This window comes from Bubalus bubalis, chromosome 21 (assembly GCF_019923935.1).
Source record: "Bubalus bubalis isolate 160015118507 breed Murrah chromosome 21, NDDB_SH_1, whole genome shotgun sequence".
Taxonomy (NCBI): domain Eukaryota; kingdom Metazoa; phylum Chordata; class Mammalia; order Artiodactyla; family Bovidae; genus Bubalus; species Bubalus bubalis.
In genome coordinates, this window is record NC_059177.1 from 37,928,780 (window position 1) to 37,949,239 (window position 20,460).

At 42.8% G+C, this 20,460-nt stretch overlaps 1 protein-coding gene across 3 annotated transcripts in view; it reads right to left on the reverse strand.

The window, feature by feature from the left end:
- The window catches only part of SYNPR (synaptoporin), a 303,118-nt gene that overhangs the window by 175,107 nt on the left and 107,551 nt on the right, over positions 1-20,460 (reverse strand). Inside the window, exon 1 of one of the 3 annotated variants that reach the window (XM_006069719.4) lies at positions 66-422. The exons of the other annotated variants lie outside the window; for them this stretch is intronic. Coding sequence (XP_006069781.3) covers positions 66-89 — 24 coding nt within the window. The 5' untranslated portion in view covers positions 90-422. Of the gene's footprint in view, positions 1-65; positions 423-20,460 lie in introns of those variants that run through there. 3 annotated transcript variants of the gene reach the window in all.

Here is a 20,460-nt window from a genome sequence, read left to right on the forward strand (position 1 = left end):
GTACAGTCTAAATCTATGCAAACACACACACAGCCAGCTGTAAATCAAGAGAGATAGAAACTTACCGGAGCAAATATCACCATACACATTTACAAAAGAATTGATAATCCAACTTCCCTCTCCTGAAACAAAATAGAGGCTGTCTCATACTAAAAATCAAGCTTCTCTGTCCACAGCACCAGCCACTGGTCCCTCTTTTTATGAAGCAAAGGAGGAGAACGAGAAAATCAATGAGGAGGGTAAGGGAGATGTTATACCAATCAGGTAGCAGCTTCTGCCTTATTTGCAGAGAGATGGCAAAACGGTCATATTATTAGACAGTGACAACCCACAGCCGAAGTACAGCAACCTGATACTTCCCTCTGGTGAGAGGCTGCCTGCTTGTGGGAGGTGGTTACCATCCCACACTTGGCTTTTTGCTCCCAACTGCAAGTGCGGGACTGGCTGCTTTGAGTAAGCCGCCTGCATCACCCAGGGAGCACGGGCTCCCCCTTGACTCTGCAAGCCCCCTCCTTCCTTCACCTAGTGCTTAAAAACAAACTGGGAAATCAAAAGGAGCTGGGATTTTGTTGTGTCTGGGGTGCATGGGGGAAGTGTGATTTTAGAAAATCCTTATGAATAGATTTGCATAGATTAGGGAAATGGGTAGGTATTTGTTTTAAAAATTGCCTCTGTTTTTATGGAAAAGTCTGGATGTGATGCCTGATCCCTTTTTGGGAAATTCATACCACAACCCTAAATAATGAGGAAGGTGATGGCACCAGAAGACAGGCTTTTCAGGCTCTGGCTACTGGGGACAAATGGTGACTTGGTGGTTTTTCTGTCCCAGGAGTGTGACTTAAAAGTCTCCCTTGGCAGGTTTCGAAAGGTTTCGGTGTGACCTGGGTCTGCTTTATCTACAAATGGGCCTCTGCGGGAGGGGGTTGGCCCAGAAAGTGTGCACATCATCCCAAGACAGCATATTGGGGGGTATTGGTAGTGAATTCGTGGGGAGGCTCCCAAAGGTTAGATGTTCTCCACACCAGCTTCCTGAGGCCCTTCTCTCGGGGGTCTGCACCACAGCAAAGGAGGGAGAAACCCATAAGCCTCTTTCCCAGCAAGTTCCCTACTTCAGGATTCCTCTGGGGACAAGAATAGTGTTAGGCTGGCCCAGGCATCTCTGCTTCATCTTTTGTGTGAAGCTCCCTTCACCTGGCTAGACTTTTCATTGGTGGTTATTAATTCAGAATCCATCCTGAGTCTTTCCTTGGGTCCCTCTCTCTGCCTCACACACAATGGCACCAGCATGGCAACAAGCATCACGACACTCATCATCTCCTGCCTCCTGTTCTTCCTCTTCCAAACACACAATAACAGCTCGAGGACGTCGGGGGACCAACCAGACAACCAAACCTGATGAGGAGTCAGGGTTCCAGCCTCAGTCTCCCATTGTCTTGTTCTGTAACTTGGGAAGTATCTGAGATCTCCAAGCCTCAGTTTGCCCTTCTTGAAATGGGCACACTCACACCTCACAGAGCTGTTAGCGGAGGGCAGTGGGGAGCAAATGAAAAATGGCTACAGTATTTCAACTCAGGTACAACTTGGGCTCAGCATCCTCCAGCCGCCTGTCTCCACTTCTTCCAGAGGTAAGTCTGCTCCTCACAGGTCGCCCTCCAGGAGATGCATGAAAGCTTCAGCCTGTAGGTGGCCCCTCTGAAATTCTGATAGGAAACTCATTCCACCCCCACCTGTACTCTCCTCACTGACACACCTTACCTGCCAACTGAAAAACCACTGCATTTCAAGAAGAGAAGTCACACAGGGAGTAAACTAAGCAAATGAACCCAGAAAACGCAAGCCAAAAAAAAAAAAAAAGACTGAGAATCACCTGGCATTTCCATTAGCTTTCAGTAAGCATTTGTGGAATGAATGAATGAAAGGCTGACTGAGGAATAAGGCCCCTTTGCTAAAGGCCACAGTTCCTGCCAGGCAGCTGGTGACCAGCAGTGTTCCAATAAGTTAAAGACACGCAGTTACAGCCACCCACCTGTGGGGTACAAGCACACTTTCCAGTTTCTTCGGGTGGACAGTGAGTCATTTTTATCAGCGTTTTGAATATTAAGAGCCCTACTTCCAGGAAAAGAAAAAAAGTTTTGTCTTCCACATAGCAATGCCAAATATTTCCTAAGTATTTACTTGTGTCAGGAACTAGTCTAAGGTTCTGTTGTTGTTCTGTTTAAGTGGTTATCATGTGTGAGCCTCACAAAACTGTGAAGAGCTACAATTTTCATTCTGGTTTTTAAGAGGAAACCAAGATGCAAAGAATTAAGTCCAAAGGCAACAATCAATAACATAAAGCCACGGTTCGAAGCCAGTTGAATGCCAGGTGCCAATCTGTAACCTCTCTGTTACAGACACCACACTGTGGCATTTACACTTTCATTCACTCAGGGTCCAGGGTGTGCAGAATCCACACATGGATTCCTGGACCTGAAATGACTCCACAACTCTTCCCACCACATGGATTCATACCACAGAGAATGGGAAGCCCAGGAATAGAAAGAAGGTCTACCAAGCTGCCAAAGCCCCAACCTGGGCTCTCCATTCTGTGTGGACTGGACCTTATTTAACCCGTGGCAAATGGACAGCGCAAGGCCCAGTATCGGGACTGCCAGTGGCCTGTCCAGTGACCCTGGGTATGTGCCTTCATTTACCCATCTTTCAGGTTTTCTCAAGTTAAATGGAAGGGTTTCCACTGAAATCTCTAAAGGGCTTTCTGGGTCAACGTTGACTAGATAAAGTTCTAAGACTAAGGGTTTCATTCTATCCTACTGCTGGGGTGAGCTGTCCATGCCTCCTATTTTGTTCCAGATAAAACATCAACACTCCCTCTGGCTCCCCTGCCACCTCTTCCCTCCACTTATCTCTCAGCTGGGCTACTGTGATAGATCCCTAACTGACCTCCCTGTCTTTACTCCTATCCCACGAAATCATTCTCCATGTTGTCCAGATTGAGCTACTAAGAATATAGATTAGATCACTCATTTGAAAAAAAAAAAAAAATTTCCTTTGTTGTCCAATAGGCTTCAAGTAAAACTCAAAGTCTTTATTGCATCTTCAAATCCTGATGTGACCTGCTACCACCTGCCTTTTTGTTTTTATCTATTTCCAACCCTCTCCTTCCCTACTCTTTGGTCACACTAGCCTTTACTGCCTTCTCACTTGCCGTTTCTCCTGCCTGGAACATTCTTTCCTCAGATCTCTGCCTGCTCTCTTCCTTTGTCACTGGATAGTTGGTTCGACGGTCCACTCTTAAGAGCAGGAGTCCCTAACCTCCGGACTCTAGCGCCTGATGACCTGAGGCGGAGCTGATGTGATAATAATGGAAACAAAGTGCACAATAAGTGTAATGTACTTCCATCATCTCGAAACCATCTCCGCTCCAGCCCACTCCACGGAAAATTTTTCCTTCACAAAATTGGTCCCTAGTACCAAAAAGGTTGGGGACCACTGCTCCGGAGGGTCCTTCTTCCCTAACCACCACATGTAAAAACATCCTTTCTGTCTCCCCAGTCACTCCCTTTCACAGTGCCCTTCATTTTTGTTGTAGCGGTGATGGTGGGGTTGGGGTGTGTATGTGTGAAATACGGGTTTTTGTACTTCTTATTGCCTGATTTGTTCTTATTTACTTGTTTAATTATTGATTATCTTCTTTTCTTTGAGATAACCTCTGAGAAAACAGGAAGTCTGTTTTGCATAACACCATATTCTCAGTGTTTAAGAGAATGTGTGGCAAGTAGGAGATGTTTAATAACGTCTCATGCATGGATCGATTAATCAGCACAAGAACAACTCAGTGTTGACACGGAGGCAAAGAAACCTGCTTCTCAAAAGAGCTTACTTGAAATGTAACACAGGTGAACAGAGGTGACTGATTTACTCATATTAATGGACACACTGTTTGTACTTCCTCATATGGGGAATCTTCTTGAAAGGTTGTGGACTTCTGCATTATGTTGATTTAAGTGGAGGCCATGTCAAAGATAATGGAGAGCTCCTTCTGTAAAGCATTCTGAGCAGATGTTCTATAGAAGTGTGGGTGCCCAGGGTTCAATTCTTCTAGACTCACATGGATCTTTGCATACCTGACCGTCATAAGAAAACAAACAGTCCTGAGAGCCAGCCACTTAGACTGCCCTTCCCTCCATTCTAGCAGACAGCTGAGACAGTCGGCTACCACTCTCTCCAACATGCCACTGGAACTGACAAGAAGAAAGCAATATGCCATTGTTTGATAGTTTTTATTTTGAAAAAGTGATATTAATATTGTCACTACTGCCTTAAAAATAACATTTATCATTATTAGACTGTTCAAAATAGTGCAGTGTTCTCTAAGTTGGGCATTTATAGAGAAAGTAAAATAGATGAAAACAATCCGTGATTCTCTGCAAACATCATTAGCAATGCTAATTTCCAACATGGTCAGGTCTTCAACTCTGATCTTTCAACTGAGTGTGGCCTTCAGACAACTTCAAATGATTTTTTTTTTCCTGAACTGAAATGCTGGTCTCCCTTTTGGTGGACATGCCTCTTGGCAAATGCAACAGTTCTTTTTCCTAACAGCTTCTATTTCCAAACATCTGGCTTCTCAGAAGGGGTCCTTTCAGGCCTGTTTGCTTCAAGTTTAGACAGTGGGAGGTCTAGCCTTCTAAGCATTTAGCAAACACTGAGAGGAAAATTCCAGCACCAGGAGAATCTCTCCTTCCGCTGCTGTGGGAGGAGCAAGGTAATCAAAGACAAGAAGGCTGCTCTGGCCGCACTAATAAATGGCCCAGGGTGTTAGCTGAGTTCCTTCCATTTAGCTCCCAAAACAATTTCAAACCTTTTGAACTATAGCAAGGAGAGCACTTATATCCAATCCACTCATGGAACAGCCTTGAAATCTTTAATTGTGCCTTCCTTACTCTGACTGCAAACAGCTCCTAGCAGGAGTAAAATGCAGCTATTTATTTATTCTGATGTGGATGTAGAGAGGATCAGGGGAGAAATTTCTAGACCTCTTTTTAAAATTTTTTCTTGAAGGAAAAAGAGTGATTTCTTCCAACTTTATCTTTTTTCTTTTTCAAATACCTAATGCAATAAAATAATATCAGTAACATTTGAACATTTATTAGGTTACTAGCTTTCCTCAGCCAAGTTTAAGGCTGCCAAACAGAAAGAAGTTGAACACAGATGAGAAGTGTGTGGGAACAAAAAAAGCTAAGAAATATAGTAGAATAAGGTCTGAGGAGTGTTTGGATGCTTGGGTGGAAATGTAGCCCCAAATGATAGTGGGAGGATAAGGGCCACAAATGATAGTGAAAACTGCAAGTGAAACACAGAGAAAACAAACTTCTGGTTACTAAAGGGGAAAGGGAGGGGGAGGGATAAATTAGCAATTTGGAATTAACAGATACACACTAGTATATATAAAATAGATAAACAGCAGAGACCTACTGTATGGCATAGGAAACTATAGTCAATATCTTATAATAACCTATAATGGAAAAGAATCTGTGTAGGTCTCTCTCTCTCTACATATATATATATACACACACACACACACACATACATACATATAGAGAGACATGTCCGACTCTTTGCGACCCCATGAACTGTAGCCCACCCGGCTGCTCTGTCCATGGGATTCTCCAGGCAAGAATACTGGAGTGGGTTGCCATTTCCTTCTCCAGGGGATCTTCCCACCCAGGGATCGAACCCAAGCCTCCCACATTGCAGGTAGACGCTTTAACCTCTGAGCCACCAGGGAAGCGTATATACACAAACACATATATATAACTAAAGTTACTGCACACCTTAAACATTGTAAATCAACTGTACTTCAGTAAAAATAAATTTTAAAAATAATAAAACAAAAAATAGCAAGTGAAAAATGGTTGACACAGTCTCTGAAGACCATGCATCTAAGCAGGATCACACCATATTCATCTGTGTATCCTCCAAAGCAAAATGCCCGGCACAGAGCAGCCAAGCAAAGGCGATTTGTTGAACGCAGGAGGACAGAGGACCTGGGGGCAGACACCGTACTGGACAGCTTCTGTATGTCCCTCCAGCTCCCCTTTCCCACCCATTCTGTGTCCACCTAACTGGACCACATGGATCAGTGCTCATCTCCGAGGCTTCGAAGGGGCAGCCAATGGGAGGCGCTGCCAGGAAGTCAGAGGGTGAAAGGAAACTGAGGTCTGGGTACTTACTCTCTTGGTCCCTACTGATGTGTATCTAAGTTGCTTCTGCCTCTCTGGCAAATGCTACAGGTGCTGTGAAGTTGCCTTCTCCACACACTTTCTCTTTCTTTCTGTCTCTCCCCTCCTGTCCCCTATACCCATTTGATCCTTCAGGCCTGGGATGCTAACAGCTTCTTTCAGTTGCTATCCTCTAGACACCACTGCTTTTTACTTAAGTTCTGCCTACTCCTTTTTTTTACTATATATATTAAAAAAAAAAAAAACCTCCTCCTTTAAAAAACAAAACTCCCCTTAATCACCCAGTTTGAGTGTGCCAGCTCTTTCCTACCTAGAACCTGACTATACAAACAGGTGGATCCGAGTTCCATTCTGTCCCTTACTCCACGTAGCGTTTTCACTCTCCATCATCTGTAAGATCCAGTGCTTATAAACTATTGCATGCAGAGTGTAAATACAGGGCAAACATATGATATCTAACAATGTGGGGACACTTACATCTTGATACTCTTTGCCAGCTTCTGTTTGCTTTATAGAGATTATCGCCTGGCTCTTGCATTTTTCCTCTAGAGGGAAGAGCTTGTCACGTTTCAGAAAGGAAAGGACAGCCCATGCCATGTTCAGAAAGACTTACCAGATTTTCCTCTCTTGAATATGAAGGAGGTATAGGAGTGAAACTGAGGCATAAAGTGTAAAGTAAGTAAGTATTTGTTGAACTGGCTTTGAGTGTCTGCATTTCTGAATATTCGTAGGAAATGGGTCAATCTACTCAGTCTATAGAGCAGGATTTTGGAGAGTTGCTTCCTACTGACACTTCATGGAGGGCAGACTAGGAATTCCCCAATATTCAACCATGATCTCCTGGACCTTAGGCAATAACTCCAGTGTTATTATAAGCTAGGTAACTTCTGCTTGTATTCCTACTCTAATCAAATACTTCAAGCCAATAGAGGGATTGAGTACCTTTAGAAACTTCTTCAATATCCCAGAAAAACTAACTGTGGAGGGAAGGGGACTCAGGTTTTACATATCACAGCTAAAGCCTACTCAGGGCTCATGTTTTCAATAGGAAAGAATAATCTCAAATACATGAGAACTTTGATATTTTCCCAAAGGAAGGGCAATTATTCATCATTTTAAAAATTTCAGTTCAAAAATTGTTCATGGGGTGAGTGCTAAATGCCAGGTGTGTGCTAAGTTCTGTGGATTGTTGTTATTTAGTTGCTAAGTTGTGTCCAACGCTTGTGTGATCCCATGGACTGTAGCCTACCAGGCTTCTCTGTCCATGGGATTTCCCAGGCAAGAATACTAGAGTGGGGTGCCATTTTCTTCTTCAGGGGATCTTCCCAATCCAGGGACCAAACTCAGGTTTCCTGCACTGGCAGGCAGATTCTTTAACACTGAGCCACCGGTTAGTCCAAGTTCTGTGGATAAAGTGGTGAAAAAGATAAACATGGTCCCTGCCAATAGGTTCTGAGGATCTTTCTGATTTATCTGCATAAGTCAGGAATCTTGGAGAAGGAAATGGCAACCCACTCCGGTATTCTTGCCTGGAAAATCCCATGGACAGAGAAGCCTGGTGGGCTATAGTCCATAGAGTCGTAAAAAGTCAGACATGACTGAGTGACTCAGCAACAACAACTGTATACAGTATAGTATTCAGTTCAGTTCAGTCGCTCAGTCGTGTCCGACTCTTTGCAACCCCATGAATCACAGCAAGCCAGGCCTCCCTGTCCATCACCAACTCCCGGAGTTTACCCAAACTCATGTCCATCGAGTCAGGATTGCCATCCGGCCATCTCATCCTCTGTTCTCTCCTTCTTCTCCTGCCCCCAATCCCTCCCAGCATCAGAGTCTTTTCCAATGAGTCAACTCTTCGCATGAGGTGGCCAAAGTATTGGAGTTTCAGCTTTAGCATCATTCCTTCCAAAGAACACCCAGGACTGATCTCCTTTAGAATGAACTGGCTGGATCTCCTTGCAGTCCAAGGGACTCTCAAGAGTCTTCTCCAACACCACAGTTCAAAAGCATCAATTCTTTGGTGCTCAGCTTTCTTCACAATCCAACTCTCACATCCATACATGACCACTGGAAAACCATAGCCTTGACAAGACAGACCTTGGTTGGCAAAGTAATGTCTCTGCTTTTGAATATGCTATCTAGGTTGGTCATAACTTTCCTTCCAAGGAGTAAGCGTCTTTTAATTTCATGGCTGCAATCATCATCTGCAGTGATTTTGGAGCTCAAAAAAATAGTCAGCCACTGTTTCCACTGTTTCCCCATCTATTGGCCATGACGTGATGGGACCAGATGTCATGTTCTTAGTTTTCTGAATGTTTAGCTTTAAGCTAACTTTTTCACTCTCCACTTTCACTTTCATCAAGAGGCTTTTTAGTTCCTCTTCATTTTCTGCCATAAGGGTGGTGTCATCTGTATATCTAAGGTTATTAATATTTCTCCTGGCAATCTTGATTCCAGCTTGTGCTTCTTCCAGCCCAGTGTTTCTCATGATGGACTCTGCATATAAGTTAAATAAGCAGGGTGACAATATACAGCCTTGATGTACTCCTTTTCCTATTTGGAACCAGTCTGTGGTTCCATGTCCAGTTCTAACTGTTGCTTCCTGACCTGCATACAAATTTCTCAAGAGGCAGGTCAGGTGGTCTGGTATTTGCATCTCTTTCAGAGTTTTCCACAGTTTATTGTGATCCACACAGTCAAAGGCTTTGGCATAGTCAATAAAGCAGAAATAGATGCTTTTCTGGAACTCTCTGGCTTTTTCCACGATCCAGCAGATGTTGGCAATTTGATTTCTGGTTCCTCTGCCTGTCCTAAAACCAGCTTGAACATCTGGAAATTCATGGTTCATGTATTGCTGAAGCCTGGCTTGGAGAATTTTGAGCATTACTTTACTAGCGTGTGAGATGAGTGCAGTTGTGCTGTAGTTTGAGCATTCTTGGGCATTGCCTTTCTTTGGGATTGGAATGAAAACTGACCTTTTCCAGTCTTGTGGCCACTGCTGAGTTTTTCAAATTTGCTGGCATATTGAGTGCAGCACTTTCACAGCATCATCTTTCTGGATTTGAAATAGCTCAACTGGAATTCTATCACCTTCTCTAGCTTTGTTCGTAGTGATGCTTTCTAAGGCCCACTTGACTTCACATTCCAGGATGTCTGGTTCTAGGTCAGTGATCACACCATCATGATTATCTGGGTCATGAAGATCTTTTTTGTACAGTTCTTCTGTGTATTCTTGCCATATCTTCTTAATATCTTCTGCTTCTGTTACATCCATACCATTTCTGTCCTTTATCGAGCCCATCTTTGCATGAAATGTTCCCTTGGTATCTCTGATTTTCTTGAAGAGATCTCTAGTCTTTCCCAGTCTGTTGTTTTCCTCTATTTCTTTGCATTGATCGCGGAAGAAGGCTTTCTTATCTCTCCTTGCTATTCTTTGGAACTCTGCATTCAGATGCTAATATCTTTCCTTTTCTCTTTTGCTTTTCACTTCTCTTCTTTTCACAGCTATTTGTAAGGCCTCCTCAGAGAGCCATTTTGCTTTTTTGCATTTCTTTTTCTTAGGGATGGTCTTGATCCCTGTCTCCTGTACAATGTCACGAACCTCCATCCATAGTTCATCAGGCACTCTGTCTATCAGATCTAGGCCCTTAAATCTACTTCTCACTTCCACTGTCTAATCATAAGGGATTTGATTTAGATCATACCTGAATGGTCTAGTGGTTTTCCCTACTTTCTTCAATTTAAGTCTGAATTTGGCAATAAGGAGTTCATGATCTGAGCCATAGTCAGCTCCTGGTCTTATTTTTGCTGACTGTATAGAGACTGATCACACGGACCACAGCCTTGTCTAACTCAATGAAACTAAGCCATACCCTGTGGGGCCACCCAAGATGGGCAGGTCATGGTGGAGCGGTCTGACAGAATGTGGTCCACTGGAGAAGGGAATGGCAAACCACTTCAGTATTCTTGCCTTGAGAACCCCATGAACAGTATGAAAAGGCAAAACGATAGGATACTGAAAGAGGAACTCCCCAGGTCAGTAGGTGCCCAATATGCTACTGGAGATCAGTGGAGAAATAACTCCAGAAAGAATGAAGGGATGGAGCCAAAGCAAAAACCATACCCAGTTGTGGATGTGACTGGTGATAGAAGCAAGGTCCGATGCTATAAAGAGTAATATTGCCAGGAACCTGGAATGTTAGGTCCATGAATCAAGGCAAATTGGAAGTGGTCAAACAGGAGATGGCAAGAGTAAACGTCAACATTCTAGGAATCAGTGAACTAAAATGGACTGGAATGGGTGAATTAAACTCAGATGACCATTATATCTACTACTGCGGGCAGGAATCCCTTAGGAGAAATGGAGTAGCCATCATGGTCAACAAAAGAGTCCAAAATGCAGTATTTGGATGCAATCTCAAAAATGGCAGAATGACCTCTATTTGTTTCCAAGGCAAAGCATTCAATATCACAGTAATCCAAGTCTATGCCCCAACCAGCAACACTGAAGAAGCTGAAGTTGAACAGTTCTATGAAGACCTACAAGACCTTTTAGAACTAATACCCAAAAAAGATGTCCTTTTCATTATAGGGGACTGGAATGCAAAAGTAGGAAGTCAAGAAACACCTGGAGTAACAGGCAAATTTGGCCTTGGAGTATGGAATGAAGCAGGGCAAAGGCTAACAGAGTTTTGCCAAGAGAACACACTGGTCATAGCAAACACCCTCTTCCAACAACACAAGTACAGTATTACAGTATCTTTATTTGAAGCACAGTATGTCTGGAAGCAAACGTGAAAGCAGCAGTATATAGCCAACTGGGTTAGTTAGATACCTAGGCTAACTCTGTTGGACTTACAAACAAAATGAACTTATAAATGTGCTCTCAGAACAGAACTTGTTTGTATATAGAGGACTTACTGTATCTGGAACAAGTGAGACTGAGGGGCGGAGATGTTGTAACAATGCAACTTTATATTTGTTTTCTTCCTATTAAGCTACCAGATACCAGCCACGATGGCAATAAACACAACAGATACCTGATCTCATATGATTGATTAGCTTTCACCTCTCTGACCTAGAATCTATTGTTATTTTCATTTTATCAATGAGGAAGCTAATGTTTAGTACAGTTCAGAACTTACCCAAATAGGCAAAGCTAAAAACTGATAGAAGTAGAGTTTGAACCTAGGCTGTCTGACTCAGAAGTTCCAGCTGTAAATCTTACTACCAGCCTTGCTAATATGTGCAATTTTAGCATAAACATACAAAGTGGGTAGCTGACCATGATTTCTCTGACTGAGCTTATATTTACTGGAAAACAAAAGTGATGATGTAGTTTAATGGCATAATTTCTGATGATAATACCTGCTGTTCTGGTGTGAAAGTGAAAGTTGCTCAGTGGTGACTCTTTGCGACCCCATAGAGTATACTGTCCATGGAATTCTCTAGACCAGAATACTGAAGTGGGTAGCCTTTCCCTTCTCCAGGGGAACTTCCCAACCCAGGGATCAAATCCATGTTTCCCTCATTGCAGGCGGATTCTTTACCAGGTGAGCCACAAGGGAAGCTGTTCTGGTGTAGATGTTTAAAAATAGTCTCACCAGAAACCTCTAGACAGCAGAATCATTTTTCCTGTTAATATTGCATAGTACCCAATACTGCTTTGCATGTGTGTGTGTGCACACCCATGCACACCCATGTCCATCTCTCTGTGACCCCATGGACTTTAGCCTGCCAGATTCCTCTGTCCATGGAATTTTCCAGGGAAGAATACAGGAGTGGGTTGCCATTTCCCACTCCAGGGGATCTTCCCAACCTAGGGATTGAACCTGCATCTCCAGTGTCTCCTGCATTGCAAGTGGATTCTTTACTGCTGCTGCTGCTGCTGCTAAGTCACTTCAGTCATGTCCGACTCTGTGTGACCCCATAGACGGCAGCCCACCAGGATCCCCCGTCCCTGGGATTCTCCAGGCAAGAACACTGGAGTGGGTTGCCATTTCCTTCTCCAATGCATGAAAGTGAAAAGTCAAAGTGAAGTCGCTCAGTCGGGTCTGACCCTTAGTGACCCCATGGACTGCAGCCTACCAGGCTCCTCTGTCCATAGGATTTTCCAGGCAAGAGTACTGGAGTGGGGTGCCATTGCCTTCTCCAGGACTCTTTACTGCTGTAGGTACTAAATACATCTTTGCTAAATCAAGAAGAGAAAATGAATAAACTTCCTTAAGCCCACACTCATAATTCTAACCAGACAGAGCAAAGACTCAGCTCTGTGTTTTCCTACCATTTTTTTAAATAATAGAGAGAGTTCTGTCAGCTTACAAGTTTGGCTGTTCCTGACATATATTACTTAAAGCCTCGTGTGGATCCACAGGATGGATACCTGTTGCTATGAGGAAGGATTAAGACTTTATATCAGAAAGAATCCCTGAGGTCCATTTTTTACATGAGTCTTGTCAGTAATGTCATAAGAGGGAGGGAATTAAAAACATGGAGACCATTTTCAATATTCTTGCACAGTCCACTGAGAAATGGATAGTAAACCAGGTCATGAGACACATGACTTCACTGATGGGTTCCCCACAAAGAGAGGCGTCATGGCCAAGTGTGTACACTTGTGGGCCCCTTTTAGTCTTTCTAAACTTCAATTTCTTCACCTGTAAAATGGGAATAATAGTGATGATGCTAGCATGTTCTAAGTAACAGGGAAGGAAGCCCAGATGGTAATTATAAGAACACAAGTGTCGTGTACTCTCTCTCGCTGCAAATGCTAAAGGCCAGAGAAATTTAAGAATTAAATGCCTGCAAAACGGCTTTCTGGTTTTCCTTTCCTTCCCAACAAACATGCCTCCAAAATCTACACCAAATTCCAGCTCTTAATAAAATACGGCATCGGTATGAAAGAGAACGATGTCTGCATCTACTCCGCGTATTTTACAAAACGTAGAATTTGTAACATGAGAGCCAAGAAGTTCCAAAAATTCTAGTCATGAGCTATCTGCCTATGATTCTATCTGAAACTATTCTCCCCACTCTGCTCCCACCTTCCCAACCCCGCCTCAATTTGGGGATGTGACTGGTTACATGAGGTACAGCAAGAGAATGGGGTCCATCAAAGAGACCTGAGGCATTATTTTAATTTAAAGGCTTCTGAAATTTTCGAAAAACTTCTCTCTTTGGCCTGAGCATATCTTCTGCCAGAAGTGTCTCTGGATTACTCTGATATGGAATTTGGCCATTTGACTTAAAACAAATGGTCTTTTTGGCCAATTCATTTGGTCAATCTCTTAAAATTTTACAAACCAAAAAGATCCCCCTCTCTGGGGATGCTTCCTGCAATCTTAATTTATATTTTACCCAACTCCTTGGATTCAGGACTACCATGAAAGATGTTGCAGCCTTGGCTATCCCACAGGGCAGCCGTGGTGCCAACACAAGACTTTTTTGATGAAAATACTCTGAGAACTGAAATTTACACTATACAGAGTAACCCTTACTGTCTGTGCTCAGTGTCTGCCTCCAGAAACGCAATACACAACCATACTTCCTGTATTACTTGATTATTTATTATTTCAAGCCTGCTTAGAACAGTTCAACATGCCATGTGCACTCACACAAAGAGAAACCGGTTTTCTTTTTCAGCTGTGCATCTATTTTTAAAATAGACTGCTTTACCAATGTCTCCCTTAAAATGTTAGTTTCTTCGTAAACATCCCTGAGTTGTTAAATGATACAAATTAAGAGAGTGGAGCTGAAGAACAGGACATTCTGATATTTCCAGAATGTCACTTATCACAAGTCTAAGAGCAGCCCTTTTCCTCCCAGCTCTATGGAAGTATGAGCACAGAAACTCCCTGTAAGAGACAAGAAACACAACTTGTTCTGACATTAGCTGTAGAAGTATAGCAGAAATCAGCCTCATATTCTATTTGGAAAAAAAAAAGAGTCTACTCTTTCTTTTAGGATACCACAACACTCTGGGATGTGGATCCTGGGGATCAAAGCCACTGAGAAGTGCGGTTCTTAAACCCAGCTATGCATTTGGACACAAGCAGCTCAGGTAACAAGAGGAATTACCTGTTTCAAACTCAGACCTCCTGAATCACAAATCAGAAGGGTCCCCATCTCCTTCTCCCCAGTGGGAATTTGATAAGGCATGGGTGTTAGCGACCCCTGTACAGTGGATGAAGCCAGTGCTTGGAGTAAATTATCATCAGCCACGGTGCTTGTTCCATGAGGAAAGATCCATATTCAACCACGACTCTGAGAAGGAAGAGGAGTCTCACCTCCAGAATGAAAAACTGCCTCTGGAACCTGTGTCATGGAGGGGGGAACGGGATTCCTCATACCTCTTTTCTGTCTTAAGGATTCCTCTTTCAGTAGGCACTCTCTCACCCAAAAAGACAAGAGGGGAAAACACCACAAATGTAATGACAACAATGACCATGGCAGGTACTTGTGTGCCAGGCCCTTGTCTGAGCATTCCATATGAATTAACTCATTTTGTCCTTCTTAAAATACAACTTCATGGCAAATACATGGGGAAACAGTGGCTGACTTTTTTCTGGGCTCCAAAATCACTGCAGATGGTGACTGTAGCCATGAAATTAAAAGACGCTTACTCCTTGGAAGGAAAGTTATGACCAACTTAGACAGCATATTCAAAAGCAGAGACATTACTTTGTAAACAAAGGTTTGTCTAGTCAAGGCTATGGTTTTTCCAGTGGTCGTGTATGGATGTGAGAGTTGGACTGTGAAGAAGGCTGAGCGCCGAAGAACTGATGCTTTTGAACTGTGGTGTTGGAGAAGACTCTTGAGAGTCCCTTGGACTGCAAGGAGATCCAACCAGTCCATCCTAAAGGAGATCAGTCCTGGGTGTTCATTGGAAGGACTGATGTTGAAGCTGAAGCTCCAATACTTTGGCCACCTGACGTGAAGAACTGACTCATTGGAAAAGACCCTGATGCTGGGAAAGATTGAGGGCAGGAGGAGAAGGGGACGACAGAACATGAAATGGTTGGATGGCATCACCAACTCGATGGACATGGGTTTTGTTGGACTCTGGGAGTTGGTGATGGACAGGGAGGCCTGGTGTACTGCGGTTTATGGGGTCGCAGAGAGTCGGATACAAGTGAGCGACTGAACTGAACTGAACTGAAAATACAACTAACTTTAAAAAAAAGAAAAGTCCTCCAATCAACAAAAATGTGCCTTGAGCCATTTCCCAGAATTAGCCTGGATCCTGCCCACTCCCATCAAACAGGCCCAACCCTCTCCAGAACAAGCTGTCTTTGGTTGCCCTCTCCATCAAGCTTTCTATTGAAACAATGCTCTAAGTGCAAGAAGTTTATTCAGAAGGTGATTCCAGGAAAGACAGGGAGGGACTGAGTTGGGGAGGCGAAGGCAGCTAGCAAAGGGTGCATTAATGAGGTGTAGGAGGCTGGCCTGGCTTTTTTCCAATCCCTTTCCGGCTCCCGCAAGCATTAAATCCCCTGCGGATCCCACTGGAGGGGCTGAAGCCCCCAGGCTGGGAAGCTGGGTCCTTGAAGGAGGAGGCCAAGGGCCTGTGTTGGAGCAGTGAATGCTCGAGGATAGGGTGTGGACTTGACACTGACTGCTCCAGAGCCTGCAGGGGATCTTTGAAAGGCCTAAGTCACCAGCAGGAAAGGAAATAAAAGGGAAGAAGGAAACTGTCAGTAATGCCTAACGCAGCTCCTGATTCTATGAGGGAATCAAAGAAAGACTATGTTGGTTTTGGGTCTGTTTTTCCTGCATGCTTTTTTCCTCTATGTTTGGTTTTTAAGGGGCTTGGTGATTTATGGACCTGACCAAGCTTCTCTTGTCAAGTGTTTTGCTTTAATGCCTCAGCCCTTTGCTTGTGCTGTTGCCTCCAATAAAATGCCATCACTTTTTCTCCTGGATAAACACAACCCTACTTGCTCTTCAGAGACCAATGCAATTGCCTCTGCTACCCATTTTAGTTTTTTTCATTGATAGTCTTTATTTCCTTTGGTTTAATTCAGTTAGCCATCTTCATGTTTGTCTTTCCCTTTTAATCCAACATTTTACAAGTGAGGAGTGCTCACTAAATGCCTGTATTTTAAATGGATGGACAGACAACTTCTAAATATAGCGATTTGAAGCTTCTTCCCTATGCTTTACCTTCAGACGCTGGGCATATGATAGTGGAAGGGATATATTGTTCCTCTTTGTACAATTTCAAAATTCTGTTAATTCATTCAGTGTTATGGATTTCTAGCATGTTCCTCTCTGTCCTTCATGAAGGCCAAATACTGTCTGATTGCAATGAGGGCTCAAATAATGTTTCAGTAGGGAGGTGGTATAGATGAGGTGACAGATCCACTAGTGAGGGAACTAGCACCACTGGAGACAGAGTGAGAAATAAAAGAAACACTGTTGGCTCTGCCAAGAAGGACAACATCTTCATTTATCACCGGCTACTTCCAGAAGCAAATCTCCCCATATTCTTTGTTGAAAAGCCTCTTTCCCTATTGGGGATTTGCTATTTGGAGAAGGTGATGGCACCCCACTCCAGTACTCTCGCCTGGAAAATTCCATGGATGGAGGAGCCTAGTAGGCTGCAGCCCATGGGATTGTGAAGAGTCGGACACGACTGAGCGACTTTACTTTCACTTTTCACCTTCATGCATTGGAGAAGGAAATGGCAACCCACTCCAGTGTTCTTGCCTGGAGAATCCCAGGGACAGGAGAGCCTGGTGAGCTGCCGTCTATGGGGTCGCACAGAGTCAGACACGACTGAAGTGACTTAGCAGTAGCAGTAGCAGTTGGTTTGCGAACTTCTACCCATCCTTCAAAACCTAGCTTATTTGTTAACCCTTAGGTGAAGAGGAAAAAGAGAAAGAAGCTGCTATTTGTGGAGCACTCAGTATTATAGGAGCTTCCTAAGTGGCTCAGATGGTTAAGAGTCTGCATATAGTGCAGGAGACCCGGGCTCAATCCCTGGGTTGGGAAGATACCCTGGAGAAGGAAATAGCAACCCACTCCAGTATTCTTGCCTGGAAAATCCCATGGACAGAGGAGCCTGGCAGGTAATCCATGGAGTCCCAAAGAGTCGGACATGACTGAGCAATTTCACTTTCACTTTACTATTTCCAGGCACTGTGTGGAGCACTGAGGTTATTTTATTTTATTCTTCCAACAAAACTGCAAGGCAGGCTTTGGCCTCATTCTCCAGAAAAGAAAAGTGGGGCTAAGCAAAAACCTACTTAATATGTGATGAAATCAAGATCTGAATCCAAGTCTTGCCTTATATATGATTATTTTCATAATAAGCTTTGAGTTTACATGTCCTAACTCAGGGTTATAATGAACCCTCACAATAAACCTGTCGGTTAGATATTATCCACCACATTTTACAGGGATACATTGATCTAGTGGGATCTTTTCTTGTCTCCATTTTCTCTTCTTCTGTAGTGGCTGAAATGTCTGTTATGATACTTGCCTTAATATTTCACAATGCTTTGAAAAAGTACTAACCTTTGGCAAAACAGGGTTGTGGAATGCTAATATCCTAAGCCCAGTGAGCCCATCTAGATGTATTTTATTTATTCATTCAGGTCACTCATATCTTTACCTCCTTGGCACCTGATGATGTGCTTTGGATACAATGTGCCTTGGATTCTCAGAATCTGGCTCTTGTCTTTTCTTGGATAGAGGCAAGACCAAGAAAAGCAGCCAAGGACATGCCACCAAGCTTCTGTACACTAAGGTTCATGTACCTTACTCAGGTTAGAGGTTTCCTGGTCCCTGCTCAGAGCATAATTACTCTTCTTCGATGAACAATCTTAATAAAGCGGGTTTTTCTAAGATGCCAGCATATTGGAAGAAGCCAAGTAAAATGGAACAAACTGTCAAAGGCAGGCACACTTAGAGCCCATGGGAGCAAGAGACAGCACAGAAACAATAAAAAGGATGTAAACAAGAATTTGAAAGCATAACATTCTCAGAATATTTTATATTAAGGGCAAAGAAACCCTACTTTGCTCCACAAAGCTCTGAAGATGTCATTGCACTACGGCAAAGAACAATACTGTCAAAAACTATGTTATGTTCAAAAGGTTTTTATCAACTCCATTTTAAAACACAAGGACATGAACAACTTATACTTTTAAAGATTTCTGGTCAAAATAGTCTTTTTTAAAAAAAGGAACAAAAATTTTGGTTCTTAAACAGGCAAAACTTCAACCATCAGAAATCACAGCAATTAAGAAAGAATACTTCCCTAGGGGTTCCAGAGATTGCTATAGACCTGAGACAGTGCCAGCCTTGGTAATATGCAGAGTGTGCAGAAGTACTAAGAATAACTGGAAATTTCATGGCTAAATTCCACTTGAGATCAAGGCCATTGGATATATCTTAGAGAGTTACTTTGCTTTGGCAATTTCAGGATCTTTCCTTTGTTACCCACTTGTAGACATTACAGAAGGCTTTACTGATTGGCTTGTGATGTGCAAAATATGGACCCAGGTCTCTCATTATAGTGAGTAATGAAATGGTTTATCTTACTTTCACTTTGGCTCTCCTTATTGTGTTTTTGCTTTTCAACAATTTGTAATTACCTACATGAAATAACAAAGATATAAAGGAAAAGGAATAAAAGCCCATATCCCTAACTCATCAACACCTTAGTTCTTTGCATTTTTTAAATAGGTTGTCCAGTTCTTGTTCATATTTGTGGTACACTAATGCCAAAAAAGTGATGCTTATTCCTTTCACCCACACTCATTCAATGAGATTTTGCAGCTTTTCTTATGTAAGAAATAGAGTTCATTTCTGTGCTGTGTGAGTCTGGGTTCACCAGTAACTTGCTGCAGCCAATAGAATGTGGTAGAGTGAAGTGGTGCCTATTCTCAGTCTCCACTCTCTTGGAAGTTTTCCAAGCAAGCATGTGAATAATGCTGGGATCACTTGATGAATGATCTGGAAAAGACCATGGTCTAGTTACTCCCATGGCCCAGCCAACAGCCAGTTGACCACTAAATTTGGCCATGAAGTCGTTCTAGACTTGTGAGTCTCTGGCTGACTTGACAGCTGACAACAGTCACAAGAGCAAGCCCCGCTGATCACCAGCAAGCCTGTTTAGCCACAGATCAATGAGAAATAATAAACGTCTACTGTTTTAAGCACTGAGTTTTATGTACTTTTTTATGTAGCAATAGCTGACAAAATATGCATGCACAGAGTTGATCTAGTAGTAATCATGTTATAACTCATGCTTTTTAATGGTCCTCTGATAGTCTATATAATGGATATACAAAATTTCTTTAAATATTTCCTCTATTACTGGATATTTAAATTGTCTACCGTTACTTAGGAGAGGCAATGATGCAACGCAATGAGAACACGTTATTGGTCTTCTAATTTGCTATAATAGCTCACAGAACTTAGAGAAACACTTGCCATTACTGTTTATTATAAAGGATATTAACAAGGATGTAAGTGAACAGCCAGATGAAGAGGTATATAGGGCAAGATCTGGGAAGATGCTGAGCACAGGTGCTTTTATTCCTGTGGAGTTAGAGTATGCTATTCTTCTAGCATGTAGATGCAGCCACAAACCCAGGAGTGCTTTAAACCTCATCATTTAGGGATTTTTATGGAGGTTTCATCACACAGGCATGATGAATTATTAACTCAATCTTTAGTCCTTTTCCAATTCCTGGAAGTTGGGGAGAGGGGCTAAAAGTTTCAAGCTTCTCATCAAGATTTGATTTTTCTGGTGACCAGCCCCCAACCTGAAGCTATCTCAGAACTTGCCAAAATGCCTCAAGAGAACAAAATTCATTCCTATCAGTAAGGAAACTGCAAGGCATTTAGGAGCTCTGTGTAAGACAGTCCGATTACCCCATCACTCAGAAATTTACAAGGTTTTAGGATCTACATAAGGAACTGAAGATGAAGACCAGAACATGTATTTCTTGTGATATCACAATATCACATATTAAATATAAATAAGCAGATAGACAACAATCGATCTGAGGAAACCAGTGCTTAGAGGGAATTATGGTTTTACTCAGCTTCCATTCATTCCATCTATATAGCTATTTTTGAGATGAGGAAGCACTGCAAGAATCAGTGTTCTACAACAGTCAAACTGTCCTGGACCTTGTAAATCAGAAATCAGCAGCCTCGTGGTTTCCAAACACCAGTGCCTGGTGAAAACTAAGTGGGTATACAA